At 47.3% G+C, this 22,410-nt stretch overlaps 1 protein-coding gene across 2 annotated transcripts in view; it reads left to right on the forward strand.

Annotated features, from left to right (window-relative positions):
- Window positions 1–1,023: 1,023 nt before the first annotated feature.
- Window positions 1,024–22,410, forward strand: part of GAN (gigaxonin) — a 47,541-nt gene continuing 26,154 nt past the window's right edge. Inside the window, exon 1 of one of the 2 annotated variants that reach the window (XM_069552530.1) lies at window positions 1,024–1,578. In XM_069552530.1, the coding sequence (XP_069408631.1) occupies window positions 1,412–1,578 (167 nt within the window). In that variant the 5' untranslated portion in view covers window positions 1,024–1,411. The remainder of the gene's footprint in view (window positions 1,579–22,410) is intronic. The other variant, XM_069552531.1, reaches the window with a different exon arrangement.

Below are 22,410 nucleotides of genomic sequence, written 5' to 3' on the forward strand. Positions count from 1 at the left end.
CCTTTGAGCGGGCTAAAGGAAAAACCTAAGCTGATCCACTGAAAACCCTATCCCGGCCTATCTGGAATACTGACCCTGTTCTTTGGGCCTTTGGCCCTGGTAAAACTGCTAATTCCTTAGGAGCCTGTGGAGTCCCTAACGTTTGGACAAAACGGGGGCTACATTTCACGTTCCCATGTGCCCTTAGCAGCCTTCCCAGAAATCTCTGACAGTACAGGGCTTGCTCTGTAGACAAAGCTGTCCCATATTTGCTTCCTGTCAGCCTCTTGATCCTCACTGAATGGGGAGCCTGGTCACACCTGTACAGAGCCCACATCTGTCTGGGCTCTCTACCTTCCACTCCTTCAGCGTTTCTGTCTCTCTCTGAAAGGTACCAACATCACGCAGCTACTCAATCCAGAACATTATCCAGGACTCCCTCCCCCTCCTAATTCTGCCTGTTCTTTTAAAGCCATCCGCTACTGCCCACCTCCATCATCACCCTTCCATCTAGGCCACCAGTCCCTTCCCTCAAATAAGGCAATATTTAACCACGTTTCTACCGCTGGCATCCAATCCCACCCTCCAGTTCTCCACGCAGCAGCTGAGTGATCTTCGTGAAAAACCCTATCACGGTTCCTAACATCTATGGGATCAAGACCAACCTCCCGACCGCCAAAGAGGTCTAGCTTACGTCTTCAGCTTCATCGGCTGCATCTCCCTCCTGGGCCCGCAACCCAAACGCTCTTTTCGGGGATGGCTTTCTCGGATCTCTGTGCTCTTACCTGGGAAGCGCCTTTTCTCTCGTAAATAATCAAAGCTACACCTAGTGCGCCCTATTTTACGTGCGGTTATCTCACATCAGCCAGCAACAACACCTAAGAAATCATCTTCATCTTGCAGAAAGACAAACTGCGGATGGGACCTTACCCATGGTCACACGGCTAGTGAGCGGAGGAACTGAGGCACGGATTCAGACTCACGGCGCCAGAGCCACGGACTTGACCTTAGAGCGCCGGCGCGCGCGCACACCGCTTCAGCGCTGCAGAGATCGCTCTCAGCCTCGGACCCGCGCCCAGGCAGCGCCAGTTCCGGGATCTGGGCGTTCGGGAGGGGGACGAGGCTTCTGATTGGCCGCCTCCGGCGACGGAGGGCGGGACAGAGAGAGAAAGAGAGGAGGGAGGGCGCGGGGGCGTCGCGGAGAAATGACGCAACGCCGCGGCTCCTTAAAGGCACCGGCAGCTCGCGGGGCGGACGGCGCAAGCGCGTTCCAGAGGCTCGGGCTGGATCTTGCCTCGCCGAGCGCGGGGCCGAGCGGGCGGGGCGCGCGCGGGCCGAGCGGACTGGGCGCGCGCCGAGCGCAGGCGGCTCGCGAGGTCCGGCGGGGCGGCTTCCAGAGCCTCCACGGGCGGGCGGAGGAGCGGGTGCCGCGATGGCCGAGGGCAGCGCCGTGTCCGACCCTCAGCACGCCACGCGCCTGCTGCGCGCGCTGAGCTCGTTCCGGGAGGAGTCCCGCTTCTGCGACGCGCACCTGGTCCTCGACGGGGAGGAGATCCCGGTGCAAAAGAACATCCTGGCGGCCGCCAGCCCGTACATCAGGTGAGGCGGGGGCCGGGCGGGGCCGCGCAGCCCCGGGCCCAGGGGCAGGGAGAGCCGGGTGGGGCGCGGAGCCCCGGGTCCCCAGTCCCCGCCGGCCGCCGGGGTCCCAGTGGTCAGCGCTCGGCTCGGCGTGCCTCCCGGGAGACGCCCCGGCCGCCGGGCCTCACCCCCGCCCAGGACAGCCGCCCCGGGGCCCGGCCCTGCTCCCCGGAGGGGACCCTGAACCGCAGTCCCCCCCGCCCCTGCCGTCCCTCGCTCCTCGGGTCTGCGCCGCCCGGCCTCCGAGGCCCCCAGACGCCGTGCTGGGCCGGACCCAGGGCCGCAACCGCGCGCAGGGCGGGGCGGCGCCGGGGAGAGCCTGCCCCCTCGCACGGGGCCCGGCCCGCGGATCCCGGCTCAAGTTTGCCGGCCCGTTCGCCTCGGAATCGACGCGCGGTGGGCCGGGCCCCGCGCAGCGAACGCGGCCAGGGAGCGCCCCTCCCACGGAGAAGCCGAACGCACGCCTCCCCTCGGATGTGGGCAGAGGGAAAACCCATCGGATGTTTTTCTTAGGATGGACGGCCCAACCCGCCCCCCCCCCACCCCCAACCTCCCACCTCCCACCCCCCACCCCCCTACTCCCCCACTCCAGGCCCGGGCTCTTCGCAAAAGTGGCTTTGCCACCCCTTGTGGGTCCTCCGTTTAAAAAGAAGGGCAGTGTGTTATAGACAGACATTACAGTAAGCTGTCGCACATTTCGAAAGACTTACTGTAATTCTCAGGATGCTGTTATACAATCCGAGGACCATGATGAGATTTTAGCGATTTAGAGAAGGCATTTTAAAACGAAGATCAGCCTGTTTCGTCAGCTCAACTAACGAGGTGATTTGAAGGTGGATAGGACAGTGTTCATACAAGGGTATCATATCTTGCAGGGGCTGGTATGTTGTAGGAACTTTCTTGCAGACTGAGTTGCTCTTTTAATAAGGGGGGAGGGGTGGGGATAAAATAATAATAATAATAATAAAAGAGGGGGGAAATGCTAAAAGCTGGAGAAACTGCCCAGTAAGCTGGTTAAATATAGACTAATAGTAGAGAATGTCACTAGAATTGACAGGTCAGAAAAAAAGCAAAATGATGTGTGCTGTAGTCTCAATGCCTTGTCCTAGCGGACCTCGGCACACAAATTGCTTTTTAACCTGTGCATTGATACATCTACGCCTAGTCAGAAGCATTTCAACTAATTTCTGGTAACTTCTCCTGGCTCTTCCTGGCTCTCTTTCTTAAAATCTATTTGCACTCTGTGGATTTCCAAGGTGGGCTTGGGGTGAGTTGATGTTAGTGTGGGGTTTAGATTGCTCACATGACAGATAGCTCGCGGCTTGCAGTTTAGAGCTTTTGAGCAATCAATATAAAATTGGAATCAGCAGGCTAGCATCTTCCTGTGTACAGAGAATTCCTTGTTTGAGGAAATGCTGAGGAAAACTACTTTAGATGCATTCTTGTAGTTCTGTAAGTGGCATCCAGCTGGCTTAAAAGAAAATCGTGAATCACCAAATACATGCTCTCTGTTCCCTTGGCATGCTGCGTTTTTCTCCCTAGCCCTTAGCCCTTACCATGATAATATACCCTGCATTTTACTCATTTACTTTGTGGTTCTTCCCCAACCACAGAGTAAGCTCCATGAGGCCAGGGACGTTGCTTTTGTTCATTTCCACATCCCTGGCATGCAGAAAGACCAGTGCCTGGTGGTTAGCAGATGAGTGGAAGCAGGGACTGCCCTCCTTTTTGCCACAGCAGACTGGACACGAGGGGACTGGTTCTGGTGCATTTCCATCTCAGACGCTCAGTTGTCCCTGATGGAGAAGAGCCCTGCACCTGCTTTCTGCTCCCAGCTTTCACTCTTTTTCGAGTTGTCAGTAGATGACTTCATCTCAGCTTCCGCTCACTAGTCTGATCAATGAGGGATAAAATGTGTCTTTCTCTCATTTAATCTTGGACCAAGCCTGTGCAGAAATAGGTAATTGGGCTTTAAACCCCTCCCAGGTCTGCACACAGGTCTCCAGAAGTATCACTGGCAAGGTACCACTGCTATATCTGCCAAGTTAGGAAAGATGGGGTATCTGCTTGTGACATAGTGGCACAGATGAGAATATTTAGTAATATTAGTTTATACTAGTAGTAATTTCGGTGGAAATATTAGTGATCATACTAGCAGAGCCAAAAGGGACTTCAAACGCTCTAGTCCAATTCTGTTAACCTTCCAATTAAAAAAATAGAACACGGTGGGCATTAGTGATTTATATTACAGTGAGGTTACTAGCACTTAGTGGTTCAACTAGGATTAGACTCTAGGTTAGTGATGCGTAGTCTTCTTCTTGTTTACTATACTAAGTTATAGCATTACTTGTGTTTAACTAGTCTGTGTAAACTCTCTTACTGACTTTGTTTATTAAGTACTTTCACATACTGTCTCATTTTGATTTTTATTTTCAGCCATCTTGCACAGTAGGTAGGGCACTTATTTTTGACATTTTCTAGGTAAATATGAATTGGTCAGTGTGTGTTTTTTCAGGGACTGATTGACTGCTGTAGGTTTATTTGGTCATTGAAGCTGTAGATTTGTTCCTGGGGTTCTTTTAAAATTATCAGTCTCAAGGCTTCTTCAAAGTAATATGACTAATTTATATTAGTATTTAGAAACGAACTGTTTAATTTTTGATGCTGATTATATTGGGCTTTTATAATATCTCCATTTTGTTTGAGTGAAACTTTAAAGAGTTATAGTGAAACAAAATGAATTTGTATGTTCTAAGGCAGTGGCACCCCACTCCAGTACTTTTGCCTGGAAAATCTCATGGACGGAGGAGCCTGGTAGGCTGCAGTCCATGGGGTCACTAGAGTCAGACGCGACTGAGCAACTTCACTTTCACTTTTCACTTTCATGCATTGGAGAAGGAAATGGCAACCCACTCCAGTGTTCTTGCTTGGAGAATCCCAGGGACGGGGAAGCCTGGTGGGCTGCAGTCTGTGGGGTCACACAGAGTCAGACACAACTGAAGCAACTTAGCAGCAGCAGCAGCAGAACTTGATGTTTCTTACTTTCCCTTTTGAAGCATAAACGCTTAGGCCTTTTGATGTCATTAATGTCCAGACGGCAGCCCACCAGGCTCCCCCGTCCCTGGGATTCTCCAGGCAAGAACCCTGGAGTGGGTTGCCATTTCCTTCTCCAATGCATGAAAGTGAATAGTTAAAGGGAAGTCGCTCAGTCGTGTCCAACTCTTCACGACCCCATGGACTGCAGCCTACCAAGCTCCTCAGTCCATGAGATTTTCTAGGCAAGAGTACTGGAGTGGCTTGCCATTGCCTTCCCCGAATGTATGGATTGGGTGTTTGTAAATTTGGTAGTCTGAGTTTTGTTAAATGTCTCCAGTTTGCCTGGTTTTAGTAAGTGTCCCAGGGATGGAGCCTCGTGGGCTGCTGTCTGTGGGGTCTCACGGAGTTGGACAGGACTGAAGTGACTTAGCAGCAGCAGGAAGTGTTATAGGCCTCTGAAGTTGTGTGGCTTAGAAACAATGTTATATATTGTTTCTGTATCATCAGCCAAGGGAACCAATCCAACTTTGTGGCACTAGGAATTGAAGCAAATGGTTTGACATACTTTTTACTCTGTATAAAAAGTCTTTTAGGCTAACTTGGTTTTAATCTTTTCCTGTGCTTTATCTTTGGTTTAACATTTGTTTTTCCTCCTGATCGTCTTAGCACCAGAGGACTTTCATTATAAAAGGAAAAAGCCAGGAAAACCTAAGTTCAGCAACGAACTCCTGATGATCACCTGGAGGAAGGCTGGGTGGGGGGGCGGGGGCATCTGTCACACCGCTGAAGATTGAGGTGCTCCAGGAAGGACGGGCAGAGACTCCCAGAGCTCGTCACTCCCCACAGCTTACCGTGGGATGCTGCTTTCCCGGCATGCCCTCTGCCCAGCACTTTCTGAGGATCCCTGAATGACATTTTCCCTTCGGTTTGTTGGCAAAAAAAAAAACAATCTAAACGTAGCTGATGACCTTTAAGAATGATGACATTGAATTCAGAGCTATAATGACGACCCACAGCAACCCTTTCCTTTCTCAGCAACCATGAGACCTTCTGGGAAAGGTTCCCTGAGGCCTGTAGGAAATTTCCTTTACTCCTGAGTGTTGCAGAGTTGCACAGTTCCCTTGATCTGGTGTGGAGTTCGCCCTCCTCTCTTTCGTGAGCTGTGGCTCTTGGGGCATGATGTCTGTGAAGGAATTTGCAGGTGCATTGCTGTGTGGCTCTGTGGTGGTGTAACAGGGCTCTGTGCAGGATCCAGTCCCATATCCACTTCGGGGAATTTTGGGTTTTCTAGGGAATCTGTTGGAACAGGAGTTTGCTTAGATTTTAGTCCCAGAGAGTAAAGGAAAAAAAGATTCCCAAGAATTTGGACCCTGTGATAAGTTAGCCAACAGTAAGAATGGCGATTTCTGTCCCTTGTGTTTTGAGAGAGAGCTGGTCTAGTGGGTGTGGAGTGGAGCCATTGGGCCTAGACTCCAGCCTGGATCATCTTGGACAGTTCTGTGGGCCTTAGTCTAGTCTTCTCGTCTGTGAAGTGAGGCTGATTGGGCTCTGGGCTGCTTTTGCTCCGCTCTGTGTGTCTGTGTCGTGAGGAGGCAGAGGTCTGTCTCCGTCTTACAGCTCTGTTGGACCGCCTGTAGTTTTCCCTGGTGGTCCAGTGGTTAAGATTCAGAGCTTCCACTGCAGCGGGTGCAGGTTCCATCCCTGATGGGGGAACTGGGATCCCTCATGCTATGCAATGTGGCCAAAAAGATTTTTTTTTAATTTTGTGACACATTGATGTTACAGCCTTCCCTTTGCCTTGTCATGCAGGACTTGGTTGCATATTCTGCTGCATAAATCTAGCTCGGTAGAGTTCTTTTGTTACAAGCATTTATTTTATCCTGTTAATTTGGATGCGTTCCAAGGCCTGATTATTGATGAGCCTGTTTTGCCATTTAAATCTAAAATTTGACTCATAGATGATGCTGATGAAACTTCTTAACGAGACTAATGTGATGATCTTTGTGGGAGTCCAAGTTTCGTGGTAATGTAGAAATTGTTGTCATCCTTTCCTGGGTACTTGAAACCCGCCCTTTAGTTTCTGAGCACTGATGTCTGTTAGTTTTGTCTGCTGTGTGCAGAGCAAGCTTTCAGTCCTGAAGTCTCTTTTCTTTCACTTGCACTTGAGTTCTTAGTTTCCTCAAAGCAGCTCATGAATGATTATCTTAAGGGTTTTGCATAGTGATTGTAAGCTGTTCGGTTTCTTAGTCCTCACGGGTTCAGCTGGAAACTCCAGGTTCTGAGATGCTTACTGAGTCCTGAGCAATCTTTAAATCAACTGTACCTATTCATGCTGCGCTCTGGTGGTGATGGAAAATACACTGGGGTTGGCTGTCTTATTAATGGATCTAGGCCGTGTTTGGCCTTGTTTGTTTCTATCTGTTTACTGTAAGGCATCCCTAACAACTGCTTAAAAAGGTGAAAGCTGCCCTGAACAGCTTACAGTCACATGCTTCAAAATGATCGTCTCCATTCTCTTCCTCCTCTCCTTCCCCTCCCCCCCCTTCTCCCTCCTCTTCCTCTTCTTCCTTTAGTATTGGATTGAACCCTGTTCTTAATGTGAGATTTTCCAAAACCAATATTGAAGCATGTTCTCTTTCAGAAGATCAAAGAAAGATTTTCCCAGGGCTCCTAAGAAAACCAAGAGCTTGTGCGTTGGAGCCCTAAGTTTAACATAGATCACTCATTTCAGCTGCAAGACACACGCTTATTTATACAAGGGAGCAGTTGCCACTCTTAGTAGCAGGGAAAGCTCTAATTCTGGACAGGTTCTCAGAAGGTTTCAAATGATGAAACAGATCAATAAAATTCTTGTTGGACTAAGGGATCTAACATTAAGTGACGTGCTGAATGTTTAGACGTACTGTATAGCTTTCCCAGGGCTTGTTACTTTGAGTAAAAAGCAGTGTGACAGAGGTGCGTCTTTAACCTCAGCTCCACTGAATGCCGGCTGGGAAGCTCTCCCTGTCTTACCTGCGCCCTCTGACTTCTGCCTCTTCTTCCAGTTGGCATTTTCTAATGCAAGTTCTCTTCAGTGTTCTTAAAGTGATTTTTATTATATAATTTAGAGAGTTGAGCAAAGTGCTTTTCCACATAGGAATTCTGGCTTCGCAGATTGGTTGCTGTTCAGTTGCTAAGTGGTGTCTGACTCTGTGCCACCCGTGGACTGCAGCGTGCCACGCTCCGTTGTCCTCCGCGATCTCCTGGACTTTATTCAGATCCGTGTCCATGGGTGATGGTGATGCCATCCAACCATCTCATCCTCTGCTGCCCCCCTTCTCTGTCTGCCTTCAGTCTTTCCCAGCAGCAGGATCTTTTCCAGTGAGTTGGGTCTTTGCATCAGGTGGCCAAAGTATTGGAGCTTCAGCTTCAGCAGCAAGTCCTTCCATTGAATAGTCAGTGTTGATTTTCTTTAGGGTTGACCGGTTTGATCTCCTTGCTGTCCAAGGATAATATAGACCAAGCATCCAGATTATAAAACCACCTTATCTGTTGTTTAAACTGTTAATCAGTCTGTCTCATGATATCAAAGTGAGGCTTAAACTCTATTTATATTCCATAAAGAAAACATAATTAGGACAAATAAGGAGTCGTTTTGCTTCTGAGTCCTTTGGGGAGTGGCATCATCATTTGGAAGAACACAAGTCTATCATTTTGTATGCTTGAGCTATGATACAAATGAATAATTTGTAAGTTGGAATTCTAGGTTAAGGGTGGAGATGCAGGGGTGTGAGTGTGACAAGGGGCAGGTTACGGTTGCAACCTTGAATTCTGAGTGCTTCCCATGGGTCGTCTGCCTCCTAAAACATGATGGGTCCAAAGAAGGAAGGCAATCAAAGGCTCTAGTAAAGCTGGCAACCACAGCTGTGTGGAGGGTGAAGGTGGTGTGTCCTTTTAAATGTCCTTCATTGCTCAGCTGGAGTTCCTGACCCCTGTGCTCAGAAGAGCAGAGACTGAAGTTGTCTCCCTAAGCATTTATTGCCAAAGAATGTCTTCACCGTAGAATGATGGTCTAATGTTTGCTGCTTTCAATTCTCTATGGGAATAAATTGTAATTTTTTAACCTTCTTTTCAGAGCTTTTAGGAAATAGGATACTCAGGGAAAATAAGATCTCAGGGAAATATTTTGTTAGATAAAAGAGTTGGCCTTCAGGCAATAAAGCTTTAAGAGGCAGCACATATCAAGTGGAAGTGGGGAAGACTGGTTTTTAAAAATAGACTGTTGTAATGGGGTATAGACCAATACAATGTGCTTTGTTTTTCTTTTTACAGTTAATGTGCTAGTGGATATAGAACTTTAAATGTACATTTTTGCTCATAAGTATTTTGTGATTCTTTTTAAAGTTCATTTGGCACTTGCAATTTTTGTGTTAACACGAGTAGAAAAATTGTAAAAACATAGTTTTATAGTCACATTCACGTTCATCAGTAACCAAGTGCCTCTGCCTCTGCATAATTCTAAATTGTCATGTATTATTGAGCTCAAAATATTTTCAGACCTTTGTCACTTGAATTGTTCATGTCAGTCAGTTCTCTGAATTGGAGAAACCTCACATTTAAGGTGTGAGTTTGGTCTGCATCTCATCTACCACTTTGAGCCCATTCACTGTGAGTGGCTGGCCGTGTGAGGAGGTGGGATTGGGAAGAGCAAGAAAATCCTTAGAAAGCAAAGTCAGTCATCACTGTTTGCTGCTGTCTCCTTGCTAGAGCCCACTTTTGCTTCAGGGATGTGAGTTGGAGGCCAGCAGAAGCCATCGTTGTCTTGAATGTTTCATCTGTTAGTCATGGGAAGAGTTTCCCACACCTGTCCAGCTTTTCCTCCTCCTGTGCTCCAGTGATGTGGGAAGTTCAGACTTACCCTCGCAGATTAGAGCCTTCCTGCAGGTGGTTGGTTGGTTGGTCCTTACGTTTATTTTCCTGCCTGCCTCCTTAACACTGGTGCCCCATGTGAACAGAGCTGCCTTTGCCTGAAAGGAATGAGGCCTGCTGCTTGCAGACACACCAGGATTCTCGTTTCTCTCACTCCTGCGGTGGAGCAAAAGCAGAGGAGAGGCTCTGCTTCCTTATTTCCTGGTCTTTTTACCTATTGATAGGAAGGGGAGTTAGGAAAATGGACATCACCGTCACAGCAGTCAGTACATTCTTTAGAAATGTCATCACCCTTTCACCCATGTGCTTGTGAGCTTGTGCTCACCAGTGATAAAGTCCAGTTCAAGAATTAACATTGTCTAAAATCATTGAGATGTGCTGTGTATTAATTCATCAGAGTTCCCTATAAAGAGACCTTATATAACTAGTGTTGACTAATTAGAGATAGACATTCATTCAAAAAATACATCAGAGACTGGGTATCCACAACTGGGTGCTGGGTGGAGAGTGGGGGATCGGCAGGAGCTTGCAATTCAGGGTTTATGGAACGTTACGCCTTCCCAGGCTCCATTGTCTCCTGTGCTGGGTGCCATTTGACTGTATATTCAGTGATCTCCCACAAACAGTGTCAAAACTGAGACTGAGCACGTGGAACTTGAAATCACTCAACTTATTTTTCCCACCTCTGGGGGGGCCAGTAAAGGAAAGAAACATAAAACTAACTAGTGTTAAGTTATCTTTGATGTTCACTTAATTTTTCACGATATTGTGTGGTATTTTACAATATTGTGGTAGTACCAGAATTTCAAGAATGGAAAAGGAAGAGATTGATTTTATTTTCAGAAGAGTTACTTCTGAAAGTCTGCTCTAAAAGTATACTTAAATGACTCATCTAATCATTCGCTACTGTGTTTGTAACCCCCATTCATTACATTTACAGAAACAGCTGTTTTTAAGTAGAGAATATAGATCCTTGGTCAAAGGTTTCCTAAATGCTTGATCATTCATTAAACTTTTCTTGAGCATTGCATTTATGCACGGTGTTGCCATGCCCTGGGCCTCCTGGGCTCTGGATCCGTGGAATTCGGCTGGCGAGGCAGACAGTGAAGAGATCTCGTTACAGAGAGATGTGAGGGGTGGACCGGGTGGGGGAGCATCACTCTGAGGAAGAGCTGTCTAACCTGAGATCTGGAGGGCGTGTGGAAGAGGGAGAGTCGGTGTGAGCAGAGCTGGGGGCCACAGGGAAAGCACAGGGATCCGAAGTGCTGTGATCCGATTCAAGGTTGGACTGGAACGCCAGCCCGAGGAGATGATGCGCAGCTGGTGGAGCTGCAGGAATCCAGATTGGGGCGGCAGGGCCTCGTAGCCCTGAGTTCAGAGTGGCGTGCACACTGCTCCCCCCAAGGCCCAGCTCCCACTGGAACCCTTCCCGGAGAGCTGTATGTTGGGAGCTGGCTGGGCAGGTGGCAGATACAGGAAAGGGATCACAAACCTTTTTTTTCCAATATAGTTTAGTCTGTGTGAGATAGTTTAGATTTTATCAGAAGAGTTTAGGTCAGGTGTTGATGAGAGGCATTTTGGAGGGTGCTAGAATGGTTCATCATGCAAATTGCTGGGCTGGATGAAGCACAAGCTGGAATCAAGATTGCCGGGAGAATACGCAATCAGATATGCATTTCAGATACACAGATGATACCACCCTTATGGCAGAAAGTGAAGAACTAAAGAGCCTCTTGATGAAAGTGAAAGAGGAGAGTGAAAAAGCTGACTTAAAACTCAACATTCAAAAAACTAAGATCATGGCATCTGGTCCCATCAGTTCAGTTCAGTCGCTCAGTCGTGTCCGACCCTTTGCGACCCCATGAATCGCAGCACGCCAGGCCTCCCTGTTCATCACCATCTCCCGGAGTTCACTAAGACTGAGGTCCATCGAGTCCTTGATGCCATCCAGCCATCTCATCCTCGGTCGTCCCCTTCTCCTCCTGCCGCCAATCCCTCCCAGCATCAAAGTCTTTTCCAATGAGTCAACTCTTCGCATGAGGTGGCCAAAGTACTGGAGCTTCAGCTTTAGCATCATTCCTTCCAAAGAAATCCCAGGGCTGATCTCCTTCAGAATGGACTGGTTGGATCTCCTTGCAGTCCAAGGGACTCTCAAGAGTCTTCTCCAACACCACAGTGCAAAAGCATCAATTCTTTGGCGCTCATCCTTCTTCACAGTCCAACTCTCACATCCATACATGACCGCAGGAAAAACCATAGCCTTGACTAGATGGACCTTAGTCGGCAAAGTAATGTCTCTGCTTTTGAATATACTATCTAGGTTGGTCATAACTTTTCTTCCAAGGAGTAAGCGTCTTTTAATTTCATGGCTGCAGTCACCATCTGCAGTGATTTTGGAGCCCCCCAAAATAAAGTCTAACAGTGTTTCCACTCTTTCCCCATCTATTTCCCATGAGGTGATGGGACTGGATGCCATGATCTTCGTTTTCTGAATGTTGAGCTTTAAGCCAACTTTTTCACTCTCCTCTTTCACTTTCATCAAGAGGCTTTTTAGCTCTTCTTCACTTTCTGCCATAAGGGTGGTATCATCTGCATATCTGAGGTTATTGATATTTCTCCCGGCAATCTTGATTGCAGCTTGTGTTTAATCACTTCATGGCAAATAGATGGGGAGACAATGGAAACAGTGACAGACTTTATTTTCTTGGGCTCCAAAATCACTGCAGACGGTGACTACAGCCATGAAATTAAAAGACGCTTACTCCTTGGAAGAAAAGCTATGACTAACCTAAACAGCATATTAAAAAGCAGAGACATTAGTTTGCCGACAAAAAAGTTCATCTAGTCAAAGCTATGGTTTTTTCAGTAGTCATATATGGATGTGCGAATTGGACCATAAAGAAGGCTGAGTGCCAAAGAATTGATGCTTTCAAATTGTGCTGTTGGGGAAGACTCTTGAGAGTCCCTTGGACTGCAAGGAGGTCAAACCAGTCAATCTTAAAGGAAATCAGTCCTGAAGATTCAGTGGAAGGACTGATGCTGTAGCTGAAACTCCAATACTTTGGCCACCTGACGTGAAGAACTGACTCATTGGAAAAAGACGCTGATGCTGAGAAAGATTAAAGGCAGGAGGAGAAGGGGACGACCGAGGATGAGATGGTTGGATGGCATCACTGACTTGATGGACACGAGTTTGAGCAAACGTCAGGAGTTGGTGATGGACAGGGAAGCCTGGCATGCTGCAGTCCACAGGGTCTCAAAGACTTAGACACGAATGTGTGACTGAGCTGAACTGAGAATGGTTCAGACAGGAGATAGGAGTTCCCTGGGCTTGGGTTCATCAGTGGAGCTGGAGTGGCTGGAGTAGAGGGATTAGCGGTAGGACTTGGTGAGGAAAAGGGAGGAGCCAGGAGAGCCCAGGTTCACGTCCTCGTCATCAGTGAACAACGCTGGTTGTCACTTACTGGGCATATGAAGGACAGCTTTCAAAGACTCTGTCAAGTACAGACTCTGTCCTCAGAGGTTACAGCTCAGGTGTGAAAGAACAAAGTGTGGAACCGAGGCTGTTTCATTGGTACAGATACTTCCAGCCACAGGCGTTCCAGGGAGGAGGGGCTGCTTGCTTGACCCTTAAGGTGCCAAGGAGGAAACAGTGAAGCCTGGCCTTGGGCATGAGTCAGAGGTAGAGGGCTGGGTGGGGCAGGTGAAGAGAGCGGCAAAGAGAAGGGTCCAGGTTAGCACAGGTGTGCGTGCAGGGGCTCAGGTGTGTGCTCACGATGGTAAGCACGCCGCGCGGGCTGGACTGGGGGCTGGACTGGGGGCTGGACTGGAGTGGTGGGAAGTGCGGGTGGACGGCCGATCAGGATGGTATTCTCCAGGGCCCGGCCAATTCGTCTAGAGCTTCACTCAGTCATTCACCAGTATTACACCAGTAATGGAGACGGGGCTGTGCTCCGAGAAGGCAGCTCGGTGGGGGTTTGTTCCCAGGGCCACAGGGGGACCAGAGCTGCTGCCTGATTCAGGTCAGCACCCGGGCCCCGGTGTCGGTCGTGGCTGAGGTGGACGTTCCGGGAGAAATCAACCGACTGCTATTTGGATGCGGGAGTTAGGCTGAAGGAAGAAGGAAGAGCTAACAGGTTTTGAGCCCGCTGCCTGTGAAGAATGGGGAAGACTATGATCTATCTCTGAGGTGTCCAATTCAAGGTAGCATTGCTCTAGAAATACTTTAATTAGGCTTTCAGTTGTTGAAAATTCTATAGAGGGTGACACGTATCTGAATGTATGCGTTTCTCATCTCTGCCTCTTTTAACCTCCTGCTTTTTATTCCTTTTCGTCCTTCAGGACCCAGTATCCCTTCTTTTGTAATGTTTTTCCTGTTCTGCCCAGCAATCACTGCCTCCCACAGGCTTCTTTGTGGTGGATGGTGTGTACCTTCAGTGACACGTGTGACTCTTTTATTCAGTAAGGAGAAACAGGACAGACAGAGGGACTGGGTGCTCTTAAAGTGTCTTTTATCTCCAGGGCCAGAGGCACTGATCCATTAGGAAGTCTGTAGGTAAGAGAATTGAGTTGCCTGCAGTCTAAGTGCTGATGAGAAAGTAGGGGATGAGAGTTCAGGATGCTACGTCTTACTTGGAAGTGAGATGAAGCTTTTGGCCAAGGCGTTTTACTATATAGCTGAACGTGTATCGAGGACTTGGGGAGAGGGGCAGAATAAACCATCTTAGGACAGATTTTAACCCAGAAGAGAGTCTTGAATTTTGTTCCGCTTTAGATGGCGCAGCCAAGCTCAACAAAGTCCCATTTCTGGTGCCAAGAAACCTGGGAGCAGGAACCAAATTCTTGCTTCAAAAGTAGTAGCTCCAGAGAGAGAGCTTTTGTCACAACATGACCAGAGAATTAATAGAGAAGCATTCGTTCCCGTGACAACGTTTTGGAAGGCTTTTTCGGCTTCAGGTTGTTCAGAGAAGTTTATAACAGATTATAAATGAAGGCGGCGCCAGAAACAGAAAGAGCATTTTGAGATGCTGAAGTGAAAGTCATCAGACAGAAAATGAGCTGTCTCTCATTTATTAAACGGACTTGAAAGGGCAGTGGCGGGCTGTGGGGTTGGGGTGGGGCTGTATTTCAGGCCGTAGTGGGTTTTTGTTTTCCTACTCCCACTATCTTTAAAAAAAAGAAGAAACGTTTCTTAAGCACCGTGTAATGCTTTGGTTTGAACTGCTTTGAAAGGAAGAATACAAAGACATGAAAATACATTCATAGAAATTCTTACTTCTCCTTTGAATTTAAATCAGGAGTCCCATTTTGCCTTGGAAAAGGCAGACCTTCCTTCTGACTCTATGAGAAGAGGGAGTAGAAAGCGAGGAGAAATACGGACCTACTTCTGTGATAAATTTCAGTAGTATTCAGTGCCGTTTGTGTGCGGCGGCAAAGAACCAGATCCGCCAGTTTTTAATTAGAGAAGACTGGTGAGAGTGCCCCCGAGAACCTCCCCAGTGGTCCAGTGGGTAAGACTCCCCGCTTCCAACACAGCGGCTGTGAGTTCGATCCCTGGTCAGGAACTAAGATCCCATGAGCCATGTGGTGCAGCCAAAAAGAAAAAAGAGTGCCCCCAAACCAAAGGGGCTTCCTCTTGAAATGGCCATTTCCATGGGCTCTTAAGGTTACAGGAGGAGCCTCTTTTAAGCAGCACCTGAAAAATCCTACCTGAGTAGAAAATCTGGAACTGTTTGACAGGTTAAGGCATGAATGTCTTTCTTTTATTTCTAGAAGGCCAGGGTGTGACCAGAACAAGGAATCAGGTTTGTTTCATCCTAGAAGAATTTTCTGCTTCTCAAGTTGCTGCGTCATGTTCTGTCTTTGAACTCGTCTTAAAATTTTAACATGCATTTTCAAACCTTGTCTTTTAAAAGGTGAATTTTTATTGACTGCTTTACTTGGAAACATATAAGAACTGGATTTACATTTTAAGAATCTTTTTTTTTATACAAAAGGTTTTATGGGAAACCACATCAGAGTTCAGTTATTTACATCTCCCAGAGTTCCGGTTCTGAACAGTGCACTAATATATTGTCACGGTTGCAATTTCTCTGCATATATACACACACATATATATGTAATTTCTGATTCATCTTTTCATTTGAAGTCATTTTGTATCCCTCTAATATCTCAAGGTAATGCCCATAATCATTTTTAATAGTTATTTGTTATGACATCATTGCTGTTCCATATAATTTGCTTCATCATTCCCCTTTGACCTTTTAATTTTCAGTTCCTTTTTTTTCCTCCTGAATAGTAGCACTAAACAAGTTGGAAACAAAACAAAACAAAATTCTTGGTTCTTTTTTCTTGTATTTTTTGTGGGTAAACCCACTTTAGGGACTTTGTCCCAAGCATATCTGTATCTGAAGATAGAACAGACTTATTCTTGTTATGTGAGACCAGATTACTGTCCAGGAAGACTGGATTGTCCTATCAAGACCCTGACAGTATGTATCTGATTTTTTTTCCTTTAGATTTATTGCCGTTGCCTTGTCACTTTTCCAGATTGTTTCTCAAAGTTATTACTGTGTTGCATATCATTACTATTTTGTTAGCCTGAATTTTCAAATGTTATATGTTTGCTGTTGTGAAAACATTTAGAGCAGGGTTTGGCAAACTTTCCTCTAAAGGGTCAGAAATATTCTAGGCTTTCCAGTCTGTGTCCAATCTCGGTCACATATTCTTTGTTTCTTGTTCCAACAACAGTCTTTTAAAATATTAAAAAAAAACATTTTTAGTTGAAAGGGCATACAAAAACAGGCTGTGGTTTGTAGTGTGTCAGCCATGATCTAGAGTGTCTGACTTTTTAAAATTTGAATATGAAGTCTTTAACTCCGGAGATCGTCTTTAGTGCCGTTTACATGTCGTGTGATGATCTGCATGCCAGTCTTCGGAGAGCAGAGGCTGACAGTCAAGTTTAGTTTTCCCTGGTGCTCTCCCCTGCTCTCCTCCTGCCCCATATTCATCTCTTCCTTCTAGGACATTCTGTAGTGTATCCTTTTCCTTGTCCTTAAAAAAAAATGGTAATAATTTTCATTCCTTTCTGGTTCCTTTTCCTGAGCATAAAAGTATGCTTAAGTCCTTTCCAGCACCCAGAACATCGGCAATGCACAAATGTTAAATAAATGCATCCGATAAAAGCAAACACACTCTGCATCCTCTTCCAACAAGTGCACGGTTTTCTTGACTTTGTGCCGACAGTCTGAAGGCAGCGTGTGTGTATCTCGTCCTTGGTCTCACCTCCTGCTCCCCTCTGCCTCTAGGCGCATGTCTTCTCACTCCATTAAAACTGTGCTTCTGAAAACTGCTAAATATAATGGCCAAATCGGGTAAAAAAATAAATTTTTTTTAGAGTTGATTTACAATGTTGTATTAATTTCTGCCGTACAGCGCAGTGATTCAGCTACACATATGCACACGCTCTTTTTCATTGTGGTTTCTCCTGGGGTGGTGGGTGGAGTCCCCGTGCTGTCCCGCAGGGCCTTGCTGTGTGCCCGCCGCTCGTCCGCTAGCCCCTGCCGCGCACTCCACGCTCCCGGCCCCCGCCTCGCCACCAGCAGTCGGTTCTCTGTGTCTCTAACTGTTTCCGTTTCATAGAGAGCTTCGCGTGTGCCGTGTTTCAGAGTCCGCGTATAACTGACACCTTACGGCATTTCTTTCTCTTTCTGACTTAAGTGAAAACTGCTAAGTGCTTGTCCTCCTCGACCTGTCTGCTGTGTCTGCCATTCTTGGTTCATCGTGCTCTCGACAGCTCTCGTCCCATTCCGCCGTCTCCTTTTCCGGCCCCCCGTCTGTCCCCAGACGTGGTGCGGCACCGCCTGTGTCCTCGGCCTGCCCTCTCCCCACCGCGGTCGTATCTCCTCCTCTGGCTGAGCCCCAAGCACGTCCATCTGATGGCCAGCCGCACGGCCACCCCAAGCCCGGCCCTGCCCGCTCCCTCTGCCCCCAGGCAGGTGGTCCTTCGTCTGCCGTGATGGCTGCTGTCCTACCAGGCTGTCAGCAGGACCCGGGGACTCCTCGGGGAGGCCACCTCCTCCCTTTCCCTTCAGCGTCAAGTTAACTCCAAGGCCTGTCGTTTCATCCTCTCAGGTCTCTGAAAGCCGTCTCCTCTCTGCCATCGCTACCACTTGGGTTCGAGCTTCCACTGTTGCTGAGTTGTGGCAGGCTCCCTGCTGACCTGTCTGCCTCTATGCTCAGGCTCCACCCGTCTCCCAAAGCTGCCGCCAGAGTGATGTTTCTAGAATGTAATTAGATAATGTTCGAAACTCCAGTGTCTTTGGGGATGTGGTTGATTCAGGCGCTGGGGCAGGAAAAATAGACTGTGTGCCTGGAGTATTTGTGCCAGCAAGTAAGGAGGGCTCAAAAGAATATAGAGGCTTTTAGCAGGAACATGGAGCTGCCCTGAAAGAAGTCTTGATGGCCAAAGCTGGAACGATTTGAGCAAGAAAATGAATAACAATAACACTGGATTATAATCCATAGAATAAAGAAACACTGATGTATCTGAGGATGGATAAATAAATAAATGGGGGAGAAGAGACAGTTCTTTCTTATAGAAGAAGTTCAATTAGTAAATGTAGAAGAAGGGATAAGAGAATCAGAAGCCGTCAGTTGAACACCACGTTAATGTTGCCGGCAAGAGCTACCAGTGGCAGCTAAAATTAGTGGGCAAGAGTTTGAGGAGAAAAAGGATATTTACATGTTCTCGTATTAGCTCCTCCAATGTACTTATTAATTACAAAAGGGAAAATGGTAACTTACAGTGGAGAAACCCAACAAACATACCTAACCAGGTGGCCACGGTTAAGGTCAGCAGTAACAGCACGTTGGCATCGTGTTCTCCCTGATGTGAAGGACACAGTGTCGCTCTCATAGTGTCCCTGCCAGAAATGCTCAACCTCAGTCTAGTTGTAAGAAATGCAGTTCAAGTTCAGGGACACTGTACAAAATAATTGACCAGGGCTCACCAAAGCATCAGGTCTCGAAAGGTGAAGAAAGATTGAGGAAGAGTCGCAGGTTAGGGCCACAATAGCTAAGTGCAGTTTGGAACCCTGGGTTGGGTCCCAGAACAGAGAAAGGACATTAAGGGGGAAGCTGCTTAAATCTGAATAAACTTACTAGTGTTGTGCCAGTCTTTATTTCTTAGCTTTGGTCATTGTACTAAGATTATGTGAGTTAGAGGAAGACAAAGGTCAAATGATGTGGCTTATATGTGGAATCTAAAAGGTAAGGATATAAACGAACTTATTTACAAAGCAGAAAGAGATCCACAGAGACAGAAAACAAACTTATGGTTACCAAAGGGGAGAGAAGGGGGGATGAATTAAGAGTTTGGGACCAACGTATACCACTGCTACATATAAAATAGATCAACAATATGGACCTGCAGCATAGCACAGTATAGAACTCTAGTCAGTATTTTGCAGTAACCTGTAAAGGAAAAGAAACTGAAAAAAATATATATGTATGTATAACCGAATCACTTTGCTGGACACCCAAAACTGATACAACATTGTAAGTTTGTTTTATAAAATCTTTTTTTTTTTTTAAGATCATGTAAGTTTATTAACATTAGTAGATATGCTCCATGAAGGGTATACAGGAACCCTACAACTTGAAAAAAACACTTTGCAGCGAATCTAAAATTATTTCAGGTTAAGAGGTTTCTCCTTTTCCCTTCCAGGTGAAGCACAGATCCTTTTGCATGGCCTTTCGACTTGGGTCTATTTGATATCTTAAAATTCAGTGGAGGTTCAGCTCAGTTCAGTCGCTCAGTCATGTCCGACTCTTTGCGACCCCATGAACCACAGCACACCAGGCCTCCCTGTCCATCACCAACTCCTGGAGTCCACCCAAACCCATGTCTAGCGAGTCAGTGAAGCCATCCAACCATCTCATCCTCTGTTGTCCCCTTCTCCTCCTGCCCCCAATCCCTCCCAGCATCAGGGTCTTTTCAAATGAGTCAGCTCTTCACATCAGGTGGCCAAAGTATTGGAGTTTCAGCTTCAGCATCAGTCCCTCCAATGAACATCCAGGACTGATCTCCTTTAGGATGGACTGGTTGGATCTCCTTGCAGTCCAAGGGACTCTCAAGAGTCTTCTCCAACACCACAGTTCAAAAGCATCAATCGTTCGGTGTTCAGCCTTCTTTATTGTCCAGCTCTCACATCCATATGTGACCACTGGAAAAACCAAAGCCTTGACTAGAGGGACCTTTATTGGCAAAGTAATGTCTCTGCTTTTGAATATGCTGTCTAGGTTGGTCATAACTTTCCCTCCAAGGAGTAAGCGTCTTTTAATTTCATGGCTGCAGTCACCATCTGCAGTGATTTTGGAGCCCCATAAAATAAAGTCTGACACTGTTTCCACTGTTTCCCCATCTATTTCCCATGAAGTGATGGGACCAGATGCCATGATCTTCGTTTTCTGAATGTTGAGCTTTAAGCCAACTTTTTCACTCTCCTCTTTCACTTTCATCAAGAGGCTCTTTAGTTGTTCCTCACTTTACTACATGTTTTTGTCAAGAACAGCACGGGGCGGTGGCATGTCCTCCTGGGTGCGTGGTATCGGGGGCCCGGGATAGCCACTTGTCCCGACATCGTTAGTGTTGGTTTGATCACATGGTTAGAGATGGTGTCTCCTGGATTAATCTCAGGCCTCTTCTCTTTGTAATTAACATGTGACTTACAGGGTGAGACTTGGAGGTTATGTGCACATTCTACTCCTCACCACCTTTCCATCCCTAGTTTCAGCATCCCTGTGTAACCATCACTGCTTCTGTGTTTATTAGTCAAGTCTCCTAAATTTTAGGGGTAAGCAGCTGGGCAGGAAATCAAACGATTATGACGGTAAGGACAGCGGAGGGAGAAACAGGCTTTCAGCAGACTGAGACAAAGCATTTATTGTAGAATAAAGTAATGGGTACTTTATCCAGAGGTTTCAGACGAGGAAGTTTAAAACTCAGGACTCCTAGAAATGGCTGGCACCATTTCGTTTCACTGACAGTAAACCGTGGTTAGAGGTGGGGCTGGTCAGTTTCTCAAGGGTGGGGGCCGCCAGCTGGTGGAGGTCCAGTTTTAAACCCACGCCCGGCGCTGGATGCCGCGCGAGACAGCCACCATCTCTGTGGGCTCGGTCTCTGTGGTCTGTGCCTCTTTCCCTCTGGTGATGGCCGCATTGCTGCAGGAATGATTAACGTCCCGCACGGCCGTGTACGCCCACTGTCCAGCCCCCCCTGTCCCCCAGATGCACACCCTGACTCACACTCTGCAGTTCCCTTGAGCTGTCCCTGTTTGAGGGGTACTTCACACTTTTCCACATTCTCTTATTTCAGGAGACATCATCTTCCCTAAGAGAGATTTCTCTTTTGTTCAGATCACACGACTCTGGAAGGCAGATATTTTGTGTTTTCACATTTCTTCCAGATATTGATGTCACTGGATGTGGTTACTCAGAGCAAATCTAAATATGAAACACTGTATTTCATCTTCAGAGCAGATGACGTGATAAGAGGAGGAAGATGGAAAGTGCTTTTGTGAATCCTCGCGGGCTCTGGGGTAGGGAGGTGGTCAGGGGCGGGTGGAGACCGTGGAGGCATCCTCTAAGACGAAGTGGCTGCGCTTCGGCCTCATTACTGGGGCCTGAGTGGGTGGGCTGACACCCGAACAGTAAACCTTTGGTCTCTTGGAACCCTTTCCTAAGCTTCATACTTGCCCATCACTCTGTAGCTGCTCGTTTTCCACGAGGTGCACCAGAGACGTGAGGGGACGGCGCTGAAGCAGGCAGGATGGAGTGCCGGGCAATCAGGCTTATGCACAGAGGACAGGCCTCCCCTTCGGCCACTGTCCATTTGGGCCTCAGCACAAAGGCCGATGATTTCCTCGGGGGCCTCTGGGTGGCGGAACGTTCAAAAATTTCAGTTTTGAATTGCTGACTGCAGCACACCCGGGTCGGATGCCGGCGAGAGCGTTGCCTTCCCCCAGTGTGGACCAACCCTCGGGCGCCCTGCCGGGGAGCGTCCAGCTGCATGGCTGGGGGATAATGCCACTTCTGAACATTGGTGCTGCTTTTGTCTTGGAGCCAAACGAGCACAGTAGCTGATCACTGCAGGGCTGAAGCCCACTGGCTGTGTGCTGTTACCAAGTCCCTGACGTTTCCCAAATCCCCATTCAGACCCTTGATGGGGTAGAGCAGGCAGCCAAACAGAGTCCTTGCTTTCAGGGGTGCAGGCGTGAGACAAACACCGTCTATTTGATAGTGGCAAATTCTGGGAAGAGAAATGAAGCAGGGAGGGGAGAGGGGTGTTATTTTAGATAACACAGTACCTGGGCCGCTCTTTGTGGGTATTACCGGAGCAGAGCCCTAAAGTCAGTGAAGGATTAAATCTTCCCCTGATCAGGCAAGTGGGAGGCAGACAGAATATTCCAGGCAGGAGGGCACACATCAGACTAAGCTGGGACACTTTGAAAATATGCACAGTCTTGGACCTGACATCATTGGTCTAGGACCTGCTTTATCTGTAAAAGCTCTCCAGAAGATTCTGGGAAGCAGGTTGGGGAGCTGCTCTTAAAATCCATTAAAATTATGAGTCATGCCAGGATCTATATGAGGGGGACAGTTTTGATGGTAAGTAAGTAAAAACCACACTCTCTCTGGGTGTAAAAAAAAAAAAAAAAGACTTGGATGCAGAGAGAAATGAATAGAGGAAATTAAAGGAAATAACAAAGGAAAAGAAAAAAAAGACTAAAAAAAATCATTTGAAAAGTAGACTTTCTTTTTAGAGTGAAGTTCATAGGAAAACTGAGA

Source organism: Ovis canadensis, chromosome 14 (assembly GCF_042477335.2).
Source record: "Ovis canadensis isolate MfBH-ARS-UI-01 breed Bighorn chromosome 14, ARS-UI_OviCan_v2, whole genome shotgun sequence".
Lineage (NCBI taxonomy): Eukaryota > Metazoa > Chordata > Mammalia > Artiodactyla > Bovidae > Ovis > Ovis canadensis.